The 13,300-nt window shown below is 45.3% G+C and overlaps 2 protein-coding genes across 4 annotated transcripts in view; both read right to left on the bottom strand.

Annotated features, from left to right (window-relative positions):
* The window catches only part of LOC144114834 (protein phosphatase 1 regulatory subunit 3E-like), a 37,467-nt gene extending 30,709 nt beyond the window's left edge, over positions 1–6,758 (bottom strand). Inside the window, exon 1 of the mRNA XM_077648821.1 lies at positions 6,134–6,758. Within this exon, the coding sequence (XP_077504947.1) occupies positions 6,134–6,416 (283 nt within the window). The 5' untranslated portion in view covers positions 6,417–6,758. The remainder of the gene's footprint in view (positions 1–6,133) is intronic.
* A 2,297-nt stretch (positions 6,759–9,055) lies between these two features.
* LOC144114832 (uncharacterized) overlaps positions 9,056–13,300 on the bottom strand; it is a 36,361-nt gene continuing 32,116 nt past the window's right edge. The window contains exon 7 of one of the 3 annotated variants that reach the window (XM_077648819.1): positions 9,056–12,236. In XM_077648819.1, coding sequence (XP_077504945.1) covers positions 12,152–12,236 — 85 coding nt within the window. In that variant the 3' untranslated portion in view covers positions 9,056–12,151. The remainder of the gene's footprint in view (positions 12,237–13,300) is intronic. The other 2 variants (XM_077648820.1, XM_077648818.1) reach the window with 2 other exon arrangements.

The raw sequence follows: 13,300 nt of genomic DNA, 5'->3' as shown, positions 1-13,300 counted from the left end.
GTTTCTGCAGTCTGGAGGTACACGAGGCGTACACGAAAGGCGGGCAGCCGCACACCTTCTCCGTCGCCGCGATGTACTACACCGCGGACAATTCTAGCCGAAAAAAGCGCTCTTCTAACTCGAAAAGCTATTTAGAAAACTGTGTAAAGTCATAGTTGAAACGCCCTGCATAGTGAGCTAACAAGGGGGCACTGGCCGGGCCGTGCGGGCGGCCGCCGGTACAACGGGAACCGTGGTATCGCAGTCAAAATTTTCATTATTATACCTAAATTACACCTAGTAAGACTGTTGAATTCCCAAGTTCTAAGCCTCGTTTCCCGGAACGAAGTCGGATTTCAGCTCAGTGAGGTCTCAAAGAACTGGCTGCAGCGCAGCAAAACACTTCTACGAAATTCCACTATCAAATCAAAGCCTGTTGGCGGCGTGGATGTGAAAATTTTTCATTCGCACTTGGTTTATTTCTGTCCCTTGAGAGACGTGTGACCCCGTAATCGCGCGCCTGATTTTATGAACCAAATTTCTTGCAGACATGGTAGGTAACTGACACTCAGCGTTTGGGTAATGCATAGACGGGCAAGCAAAAAAAAAAAGATCACGGGCGGTTTAGCTTGGGGTCAACCACGAATTATCGTGCGCTAGCACCATTAGCCATGGTTTTGCCATTGTTTACCATGACTTCATGTGATTTTGCTTGAACTGAGCTGCCTTACTTTGGTTGATATATCATGTGATATAAGCTAGCGTGATATCTCATCATTTTAGACTTGTGCTGCGGTAGAATTGGTCATTATCTACATTCACAGACCCCGGGGAGTCCTGATTTCGCTCCTGGCGCAGAGGTGCAGCGGTTAGGCTACGCGCCACTGTCCTGCAATGGCAGGTGCTGCCATCGGTGGGGCTTGTGAGACCCATGTTTGTTCCTGAGGAATCTGTCGCGACTATAATCATTAATTGAGCTGCTGCGGTGGGCAGCTTGTGATGACGTCACAACGACACGTGACCAATGTGGGCCATTTGCTAGATGCAGGCTTCGCCGAAGGCAGACAGACAACCGCTCTTCGGTGGAGTGGAAGCGGCGACCACAGGAATCGTTCCCTCCAGACTCGGGGAGTTAGTGATTACCATTATTCAGCCCAAATGGTGCATTTCAGCGACTCGCTCCATTTTCGGGCCGCCTGAATAATGTTTTATTTTAAGCGACTGCATTAGAGCCTCACTGCAGCGGAAAGCCGGCATCGCACTAAGGGAAGGCACTAACGAAATAAAAAAAAAATCATAGCTGGGGGAGCGGGATCCAAACCCGCGGCGGCGCTAAAAAATCAATTCCGCTGGCCGCTGCTTCAGACCACTACGCCATCACCACAGCTGTCCTTTAAGCATGGTATTTGTTACAATGAAAGTGTATTCTGTCCAAATTAACTAAATTATTTACAATGCTTCTAGGAAACGCCACGAGACACATCGCAAAGAGGAAGAGCAACAGAGCACTAGACGCGAGGTAAGGCTGAGCACATCACCAAGAGGGAGTGACACTCCGGTCGGTTAAAATCGGTCGGTTCATACACTTTCCCCCGATGAACATTCAGTTGGGAGAAATCTCAACATTCTGCCTGCACGAACTGCCAAGCTCGCGAGCTGTGCTCGCAATGTCGGCGTGTTATCCTAAACTGTCACTCTCTCACGCTGTAGTATGAAAGCGTGATCTTCATCACCTTTTTTCTATATGCATGGAAGCGTCATCAAACAAGCATGCAGCAAACCGCACGAAATGGCGGGAGATTAGAAACAGTGAAATTCACAAGACTCAGTGCTATCGCAGTGTCATCGGGTAATAGTAATCGAGCGAACTGCAAGCTTTCCTTGTTCTGAGTCTATTCTGTGCTTATCACTTATTGTAATTGTTGTGGAAAACACTACTGCACTGTTTTCTAAATATTCTTGGCGTTCATTAGTTTTGTAGCGAGAGCTACACTGGGCTACCAGTCGAAAATTTCGCGCTACATGGGAGAGGCCACTTGTGCGCATGCGTCGTTACCATGGCAAGCGGAGAGGAGCAGATGTGGCGTGCGCTTCGCCGTCGCCGCGTCCGCGCGCCCGCTCCACCGTTGAAGCCGAGCGTGACGTCACGCGGATGAGCAGTTGTGCGCATGCGCCGATGCCATCGCAACCAGACAGTCCCCACAGCTGCGCCGCGTTCTTCGTCGGCGCCTCGCCGCATGCCGCTCTATCACCCGAACCGCACGTCGCATGCGCAGGATTGCGTATAAAAGGCGGAGATGTAATGGGCGTCTGTATCACAACGTTTGACATGCATCCAGAGAAGGAGAGTCCAGTCGCTGCTAGACGGCGGTATAGACAAGAGATTTCTCTTTCGATCCTGAGGTTGTCGCTTGGCACTTGGCTACTCAACAAAGAGAATGAGCGTGAGAGAGAGAGCAGCGGAGACGCCCGAACAGAGAGAGGAACGCCTTGCCTAACGGAGATGCCAGGCTGCCGAGCGTAATAGACGGCGCATAGCCGTCGAGATGGAGCCTATGGAAGGCGTCAGTCAACGGGAACCAACAGAAGACGATGTGAAGGCCCGTCGTGTGACTGATCACACCATTCGAGTTTCCGAAAGACAAGCTCAGCCAGGGAAACGTACCTCTCGCTACGTATATCCTGGCATAGCCGAGCCAAGCCACTGCCATTTTTTTTTGTACACAGACACAACGCGCTGACACGACGCCGCTGATGTTATAAGTGCAGGGCACATGTATGTTGCAGTGCGTGCCAGAAGTTAAGACGGAGTGATATTTTGGGGCTGAACTCGTAACTGTCGCGGTTTTTTCTCACGTATTAGGTCAAAACACACACACACACACACACACACACACACACACACACACACACACACACACACACACACACACACACACACACGCGCGCGCGCGCGCGCGCGCTAATATAAGCATCGATACTCTCGTCCAATAGTGCATAGAGCCTTGACGGCTTGTCTTTTATGTTCATTACTCAGTAATATCGCCATAAGTTGCCGACTACAAAATATTTCGAGTTTTAAAACGACTGTTAATAAGGATGAGGGGGGCCAGCAAATTTTTCGAAGTGAGGGTGAGGGAGGGCCGGATAATGTTTCAAAATGAGGACGAGGGTGAGGGAGAGCCATGGATTCAAAAGTGAGGGAGAAAAAGTAAACATGAGGGCATTGGCCCACCTATGGGACTCAGTGCGCGTTGAAGAACCCCAGATTGCCCGGAGCCGTCCACTACGGCTCATCTTTCTCCCTTATTTCACTCCTTCGATCCTTCATTCCTTAACCCATGGCACGGTTGATACGTCCACTCAGCGTGAGGCAGCTGATTAAAATCTTTGTGGGAGCTAGTCGGTTACTCATCATGTTAATTTAAGCGGCGCGAAGAAATGAGGACAACGAAGGAATAGATAGACAGATAAATTTAATGAAACGAAGGCAGAGAGGTCGGCCAGAAAGATCGAGATCTGGCCTGCTACTCTGCACTGGGGAAGGGGAGAAGAACAAAGAGGGTCGTGATGGGTGACGATGTGGTCAGAAGGGAGATGAGAGTATGTGACCATACGAGTTTCTTGTTGCTTGTTCTAATAAAACTGTCGGTAGTCAGCGCTTGTCCTATCGTTTCCGTGTTTCCTCGATGTTCTCATTTCGCGCTGCTTAAATATATCCTGGTGCGCTTCCCTTTCTTCGTAACCACTTTTCTATCGAGTTTTTTTTTTTCCCGTCTTCCAAGCCCACCTGCATAACGTGCATACATCCTCCTACCGTACGCGGCCATGTACGCAGTGAGCTCAAAATGTTGCCACGTGTACAAACGTTATGTTGCGACCGAAGAAAAAGCAAATATAAATGTCCCTCGCATGGGCCCCCTATATAGGGCCGGCGGCCCTGGACCGAATAGCGTGAAACAACAAGGACGAGAAAACACAGGTATTTCACGTCGTCCTTCTGTAATCAATTATCAGCGCATTCGTATTATAATTTAAAAATCAAAGTAAATAATTTCGTGGAAATGCGAAGTCTCTGATTTCATTTCACCGATGTTGACAAATATTTTGCACGGCGTTTATTTCGTGCCCATTTAGAAATTTCAAGACTCATTCGGCTTCTCAGACCACTTCATTTGAAGTTAAATATGTGGAGTAGTGGGGATTCGGATTGACTTCGACCACCTTGATTTCGTTAACGTGCACCAACAGCTCGTAATTTGTGGGGTTTAACATTCCGGAGCGACACATGGGCTATGAGGAACGTCGTAGTGGAGGGCTCCGAATTTAGACCACGTATAGGGTTTTTTAACGTGCGCTGACAACGCACAGCACACGGGCGCCTTTTGCATTTCGCCTCGGCTGCGTTTTTATGGAGGAAAAACGCTAAGGCGCCCGTGTGCTGTGCGATGTCAGTGCACGTTAAAGATCCCCAGGTGGTCGAAATTATTCCGGAGCCCTCCACTACGGCACCTCATTCTTCCTTTCTTCTTTCACTCCCTCCTTTATCCCTTCCCTTACGGCGCGGTTCAGGTGTCCAACGATATATGAGACAGATACTGCGCCATTTCCTTTCCCCAAAAAACAATTATAACTATATTACATCCGTCGGCTGCTAAAACCGAAACAGGAAACCATTTAGCGGTCGTAAGAGAATATCACGCGATGATTCATTTACACTAATTTATAATCCATTTATGCGATATATGTAACGCAGCATTACAAAGAAGAAAACACGAAATCAAAACTTTGGCGTCGACACTACTCAATAAAACTGGAAATATAAGCCAAAGGAATTGAGCGGAACAATCCATTCGTTTATTCACTCTGAGCGAAGTAAACGCATCCATGATCTAACTTCTTCCAGCTCACAGCACCCGTTCAGTCACAAAAATCCCCGCGCGCCAAGCGCAGGCCTCCTTGAAGCGAAAGGGAAATCTCCGGCGCGTAAACCTTGAGATAACGGCGGCGAACGAAGCAGGCACGGGGACAAGGTCGACCAAGGCGGAAGCGGGCTCGCTGCAAGATACAAGTGTATGCCCTTCGCTACTTGAAACCGTGATAGTGCGCGGAATCTCCTTTCAGGACGACGGCTGAGGCCGCGAGGCGGGACAAGTTTTTGACAGCCTGCATGCGGATCTTACACGCCTGCTGCATAAGAGGCGCCCGTAACAAAGCCAGCCTATTGCTTGAACAATAGCAAAATTACAACGGTAGGCCGCTTACGGTGCGCATTGTCGTCGTTCTTCAATTTAAAATCAGAACTAACCTAGCTAGCTATGCCTGTTTCGTATGCCGTCTCTTTGATATGCAATCTCACACTGATTCCACAAAGGAAGAGTTGTAACGCACAGCCACAGCAATCACTTCTGAATGTGAACCGTAAATTTTCATGTCTGAGCAGTAGAGTTCTGGCAATTTATTCTTCTGGCAAAATAATGACTCGAGTAAATAAGGCTACAAAGGGGATAAAGCCGACGAAAACAGTTATTTCGTCAATCCTAAGTGCATGAGATTCTAAATGGTTTCTGGGTGTCATTCGGTTTTTGTACGATGCCTCAGTCCGCGGTACCTTATTTCATTGGCTTGTAAACTGTTTTACATTTCGGGAAGGCATTATCCTAACAGATGCAGAATTTAACCCGATATTTATCAAACTTGTTCGAGATGCAGGAATGGGGAATGAGGAAATGAATAGCCCATGAATATAATATACGGTGCTGTTAAAATCAGTCTATGTTTACACCACCGTACACCAATGCCCAACGGGAGATTTGCACGTATGAAATAAATAAATAAGAACAATATCTCTGTCCACTGCGTTCGAGCCTTTTTAGACGTTTGACAAGTTGTAGCTTCGTCATTACGATCGACAGGCGGTTCTTCTAATGTCAGGTGAAATAAGACGCGGATCAATAAGACGCGGACGATGCTGATGCAGGAACTTGGCGCAATTACCTGTTCATTGAAGGAAAAGCCGATTTTCTGTCAACTTGAACGCGGTCAGGCAGGAGCGTGGTTAAGTGGCTTGACCGAAAGTTATGGACAAAATTCTAACGACCAGGTACCGCCAGCGAGTAGACGAACCATCAGAAGGCAGCTAGGAAATCCTTACCGGGGGGAATGGGCTTCATGCTCAGCACATCGTCATCGCCGGATTCCAACGATTCTCGCTTCAGAAACTCCGCTAAGAGTTTCATCTTGCGCTCCCAATGCTGTTCTTCTACCTCGGCACACATGTGGCACGACGAAAGGTTTCTTGGCAGGTAAAGGTAAATACTGTCCGCGTCGGCAGCATTAAGGACGTTCGCGAACTCCCGCCGCTCACCCGGCGGCGGAGCGCATGTCTTAGACATCGCTGTGGCACTTGTTCTCGCACTCCGGGATAGGAATGACATGAACCTGCACGGCACTTTCTCTCATAGCTCATGCCGACGAGAAGCCGCAACATCCAGGCTGATAAGCGAGTTCATAGCCCCTGCTGTGGCGACACCGCTGACAACGTTCGTTGACACCGCGGGCCGCTTGTCTGCCGTTAACTCACAATGGGGCTCTCATTATATATAGGTGACCTCGAGGGCTTCGTGCAGTCGGTGCCTTCACCTAGCTCCAAAACTCCTTCGCCTGTTTTTCTCGGGACCTCTCCGCTTTCCCCGCTTTCCAATGGAGCTTGCCAGCTACTACACAACCATCAAGACACCGTACACCGCATCCGAAACCTATGAACAAAACTACCATGCGGCTTCGGCTATGGATTGATATGGATCGTAAGGCTTCATCATAAAAAAAAGAAGCCGATAAAAAATTCCGAGTTTGAAAAAGAAGGTGACATGTCAGAAAAACAGTCGCAGAAACTAACTCGAAATCTCAATAAATACTAACTACACAATTAAAATAACTACTTTTCTTCATCCCAAACGCTTGCTGTTCATTATGTGGCCCGTGGCGGCAGCTTCAAAAGAGGCACAAAAGCACCAACTTGTAAATCCCTCTGAAGCGTGATTTTTTTTTTTTCCTTTGAAATGCCACGATAGCTTGCAACCTTTCTTCCCTGTGTTACACAGTATGCACTTTGGCACTTGGTTCTTCGCGGCTAAAGGAAAATACAATGTTACAGTGCTCCATGTATAAACAGATTAACCTGCAGCGCGAAGGAACGAGGATGCGAAAGAGAACGCACAACATAGGACGGGCGCTGCCTAACTTTTTATTGTTCCCCAAACCAGCACGATATATACCAGTGACACTGTATCACGTTATACGGTCTGCCAAATGACAGTGTGAAAGGACGCCTGAAAACGCTCGAATACGAAAGAACAAGAAAGAGAACTTTGTGACCCGTGCACTCAACACAGGCCTTACAACAAAGCCAAAATAAAGTATACCAAAGCTCGTGAGCTCGCGTCGTCGTTCTTTCGCGTTGAGTTAATCTGTTGATAGCAATGAACCAACTAGCCCAGAACAAAATCCTGATTCTCCGTGTATCCAAGAGGATATTTAATCATGTTTACAAGCCTTCAGTACATCACACCAAATCATATATTTTTTTTAATAGTATATGAGTATATCCAGCACACTACAGACTACACGTCTGTCATTTTGCAGTGTCTGGACTGCAACCACACACAGACATATCTAGATTGACAGGATTTCAAATCATATCAACTTTTTTTTAACATTTGTTACAATCTTATTTGTTAACAGCAAGGGCAAGAAAAGCCAGGCATTTCATGCAGCCGCCCAGTAAAAAAAAAAAAAATGAACCAACTAGATTTCAAACCGGTTTCAATTGGACCAATGTAGTTCTCAACTGGCTCCAACTGGATACTCCAAATGAACTATCCAATTAGACCAATTGGATTTCCAACTGGTTAGCCCAATTGATCTTACTAATTGCACCCAATCGGTCTGTCCAACTGCACCCAATGTATCCATGTGAACATCTGCATATTCGGCAAACAAGACAGAACCGATATGGTTCTTATAGCAAGAGCTATCAGCGACTTACCCTACTAAACTGTATTCACCTGCACTATCATATTCGAAATTAAATAACTGCGCTCAGTGGGCAAGCGCCACGCCCCAGCATGATAATCACGTAAATGGGCTATTTAAGTTGGAATTAAGTGTGTTCTCTGGATGTGCACCCTTCCAATTTTTTAATAATAACACGTGTTGCATCGTTAAATGCAATGTGTCGAATGCTTCTCTCAGCTACACTGGGTGTTATTCATGCTGCAATTTAAAGCATAATGTGGTATAACATGTCACTTGCCTGATTCAGTCAGAAATAATTGAAAATCCACATCATCTACTACGACAAAAAACCAAACAAGCAGCATATGTACTGCAATGATCCTTGCTGCTGATAGACCCTAAAAGGTCACTGCCACTTCCACTTTAGAGTGGTCGCTTCCCCAGAGGAAGAGAGATGAATCAAAACCACTGCTGTGTATGTTGATTGATCTGGCTCTTTGTCACCGCAAAGGATGCAGATTTTTAATTAATTCTGACTGAATGCAGCAAGTACTGTCCCCTAACACGTTATTAGAGAATAGGAACCATTAACTGCCAAGTCACATATTCAACTGCTGCATGAACAAGCAAGCCACATAGCATAGAGAAGCATTTTACATGTTGCATCTACAGATGCAACACGTGTTTTTATTAAAAATTAGAAGGGTGAATATAATGAGCTTATATATGATATCAGTGTCTGAATGTGTAGTGTTTTTTGTGTGTGATGTATGCATGTCTGTTGGCCTTGATTTCCATAAAAGCACGCGATTTCCAATTCCCGTGCAAAAATATTGATTGGCACCAGGCAGAGCGTCTCCCTGCAGTCTTCACAAATCAGTCTTCCTTTTGTACATTAATTTGTAGTTGTAGAAATATTTTTCACATTGTGCATTTTGTGAATATTTTCTGGATGCAATAACTGCCTAAAGCCTAATGAGTCCAATTGGTTGGTCCAGTTGGAACCAGTTGGAATATCCAATTGGTTCCAATTAAAATTTCCAATGTTTTTTTTTTTTTTACTAAGTGGACATATCTGACATCCTTCTGTCACCAATGCTCAGCACATCTGTATTATAATTTCAAAAGTTCCGGAAACACATTATGTGCAAAAGCAAATTCTCTAATTTCATAATAGAATCAGATTTCAGAAATATAATCAATTTGTTATAAAATTTATGACTTTACGTTCGAGAATTGTTGCCTGCAAAAGCAGCCAGAAATGTGAAAGCAGTTAGAAACAAGACGATAAATGCAGCAAGTCTTTTTTTCTGCTCTGCACCTACATTCTGTCACGCCTCGCAGTAAGGAGACCATTGAGGGGAAGCTCACTATGATGAAGCAAAAGGTGGACACCTGGTGCTATGAATGCCGATAGTATGGAGCATGGTACAGTCCCCTCACATTTTCTGCGTAGTACATTGCTGCAACCAGTGTTCAAATGAGCACCTGCCCCATTTTAACTCGACAGCGTTAAGGAGCTCGTGTCGCAGAAAAGCCGGTGTCGTCGGTGTCGGCCGTGAGCAAAAATCCCTCCTCCTCCCCGTGAGCGAAAAATCCCTCCTCCTCCTCCTCGCAATGTATGCCACTGCCCCAACAGATGGCGCGCGACTGCAGTGCCTCCCGCTCATCTCGTTCGGGCGCAGTGCGGCCGTGCAGGCAAGCAGTAATCACGCGGTGAGCGGCGGACAATGCAGCGCACATCCAAAGCGCGTTCACCACGAAGCTTGCGGCTTGCTGCCCGTTTGTTTGGCACGAAAGCTACGCTGGCGTTCGCGGCATCGGGTTTGTCGAGAACGATGTGCTGACGAACTACAACTGCAACTTGAGTCGCGCGCGTTTCGGCAAGACGCCTGGCAGCGCTTCTACGTGGTTTGCCGCTCCACGCGTCCGTTTCACCGTATGTAGCAGAGCGATTTGTCTAACGGGCAAGGTGTCGCACCGAATGGGCGATGGCGTTCCGTGGACTCCCTGACAGTGCTGCAACACGCTGTCGTGTTCCACTCTTAAAGGCAAAGCTTAAGCATCCTCCAATTTTTCCATTTACATACCATTTCACCTTGGTAGGAAGTGCAATCATGTACATAAGTGCAGTTTGTCTTTACACTGAAGTATACCCAGAAAAATAAGAATGTGCAGCGTTCACATTACATATTGTAAACTGCTATGTATTTTAAATTCATTTATTTATTTCTTTCTGTTATCTCAAGGCCAAAAGGCATTGGAGAGAGGAAGGGCATATAAAATCGTAGTCACACTTCTTGAAGGTGTCGGCGGTGTTGATGGAGGCAGGGAAGTGGTTCCACTTGTTGCAGGTGTGAGGAATAAACGAATTCAGACGAATATCAGTACAGCATGGTGGAACCCCTACTTTAAACTGATGATCGATGCGGGATGACACACAGGATAGAGGAATGAGCAATTCATGTTTGAGGGTGGTGTTCTTGTAAATTTTATGGAACAGACAACAATTTACACACCTGCTGAATACTTTCCATCATTAATAAGGAAGAAGCAAGCATGAGCAGAAAAGAAGCGTCATGTATCCCAAGAGGCCTTTTACTCATAAGGAGCATCATTTCAGTACTCCTTTTGGATGCCATGGTGGCAGTCTATTAAAGGCATAGCTGTCAACAGTTGTCATCTTCAAAATGTAATCAGACACACCGCACCTCAATGATCTGAGGTCAGTGCACCTCAAGGAAGTCCATATTGCATTGTGCTTCTTCTCCGAAATACATACTTCTTGCCTGTTGAGCATTCACGAAATAAGAGTGAACAATAGTATCCCAAGACAAGAACACATAAATTTATTAATAGTTTAGAATCATAATGGCCATGCATTTGGTTCTTCCTGATGCGTGCTCATATATTCTATTTGGTAAAACACAGAGTAGATATACAATACACCAAATTACAGCTGAACCCTCCAAAGTCAAATATGAAAGAAAGCTCGTTATAGTGCGTGTAATCAGTTAAAACTTGCACACAGGACATGCATTTAGCCAAAACCACACCCAGATTTTTCGCGCAAGTTAGTCCCTAGTGGCACAGTACATCAAGCCCAAATTATTTCGAATTATTGGCTTTATCGAACAGACAGATTATCCCCCTGAAAATCCTGTTAAAAGTATAGGAAAGTTGTGCAGTGTATCGAACTCTAATTTCGCCAGTTTTTCAATACATCGAACTGCACGGCGCACCCCTGAGAGTGACGCTTTTCTCAAAGACACTCTTCGATCACATTTTGTGCAAGAAGACTGGTCGGCTGCATGGCCTTGGGCACCTGCTGGCAGTGCTAGAGTTGTAAAATTGTGTGACGAGATGAATGTGGGGTGTGCATGAGGGTGGCCTTCGATCGCTTGTACACATTTTCCATGCCACATAGCGGTCATGTGGTGAAACCAACCTAACTGACTAAAGCCTACAGGCAACTCTTGCGTGGCATTCTTCGCTGATGAAGGCGTTGTGGAATGAGCGATTATTCTATATTGTGTACTGGTAACCGGAATAGACATCTTATGATAGGCAATGGCTAGTTCTGAAGCGCCGTTCGCTGTGGCATTGAAGGACTCTGGCTGCAGCTTTGATGCAAAGCAGCTTAGGCCTACCGACACCTCATGTTGTTACTCATGTTGCAATTATTCCCAGCTCAGGCAACGATAGTCAGGCACACTCAAATGAGGCCACCGGTGTCTCAGCCCCAAACAAGTTTTGACAGTTGGCTTTGCCTATGGAAAGGCCTCATATTTCTAAATCTATACACTTCTTTCCAAAGAAAAAAATTCTTTCTTCAGTTATAATTCAGCAGCAAGAAACATTGAAGAGCTTTTTGAAACTATGCGAATGGTTACACAGCAACCATAGAAATAACGAGTAGCTTTTAGTCAAGGAATGAGAATTTTATTGGCAGACTTTAAATAGTAATGATGAGGGTTTGAGACATAGTTATGACAAAACAACAGCTCAATGACCATAGGCACTCTCTTTAAAAGGATGGTAGTTCAATGACATTTTAAACTGTACACTGAAGCTGTAGACTTTCGTGCAAATGCCTTGCCTTTTTAACTGCACCTGTACACAAACTGTGAATCTTGGTTCTAGTTTTAGGCAATCATCAGGAGGGGTCTTCATGCACTTTGGTCCAACTCTCCAGTACTTGTGAATAAAGTCGCAATTGACTCACACCATCCAGCAGGGACCTAGGAAAACAAAAGAAAAGCAAAACCACAAGTAATAATCATTTGAAACATTCTCAGGCTCCACCCTCCTTAAACTCCTTCAAGCTTCAACACTGAGGCCTATGAAGTTTCTTCAATCTACTGCCGATTTGAAAAGATGGTATGCTAGCACATACAAATTGCTCACCAATACCTTGGGAACAAACAATTCAATTTTCATTTTTTTTTAATGCGGAGCACGTTTTTTTTCTTGTTTATTTAAGAATGAAATTTTCATTTAGTTTTTTTCTTTTGGCTACTATTATTTCGCATGGAAGAATTGTATATATTTTTTTTTCAGCACTATATGTGGTATCACTGTGTGGTCAAAGGTCACGCAGAGTTTCTGTTGGCTTTTTTGTTAGCATGATCTGCTAACATGTCAGTAATTAATGCACATTTGGACAAACTGTAAATCTCATGTAAGGGCCGCACCAGTGTATGGGCTGCGCCCCCTGCTGTTTTGGACTAGAGAATTGAGAAAAAAAAAGTTATATATTTTTCTTTAATGCATGTATGGGCCACACCTTCAGGATTCCCACCTGAATATTAAAAAGAAAGTGTGGCCTTTACACGAGTTAATACGGTATCAGAGCAGTGCTTGCAGGAAGAAATCCCGCCACCACAACAAAAAGTAACAGTATGGGAGCTATCTGATCGGCCTGTGAGGCAAAAAAAATAAATGTAAGTTAATTTCTAACAACTTGGTTGCACAAAAACCAGATAAGCGAAAAACAAACATGTGAAAGCAACAGGTTAGCTGCACACATATACACTTGCCATGACTAATCAAGAGGCCTTTCAGTCTCTTAACCTTGGCAATGAAATCACTTCATCTGGCTGTGGTAAACGAACATGTATTTCTTGCTTATGACATGCTGCTCACTGCTTCACTTAGGGAAGGAACTGAGAAACCAGCAAACGCTTCACTAGAACAAATTTTTGCAATGGAAAGAAAGAAAAAGTGACTGCAGCAGAAATCCAGCAGCCAAGTGACAGCTGTGCATGGTTTTGCTGAGAGCCACTTGTTACGGCCACAAAACTTT

The sequence above is a fragment of the Amblyomma americanum genome, chromosome 1 (genome assembly GCF_052857255.1).
Source record: "Amblyomma americanum isolate KBUSLIRL-KWMA chromosome 1, ASM5285725v1, whole genome shotgun sequence".
Classification (NCBI taxonomy): domain Eukaryota; kingdom Metazoa; phylum Arthropoda; class Arachnida; order Ixodida; family Ixodidae; genus Amblyomma; species Amblyomma americanum.
Note: the sequence above shows the minus strand (reverse complement) of the source record. Positions and strands in the feature narration are given on the sequence as shown.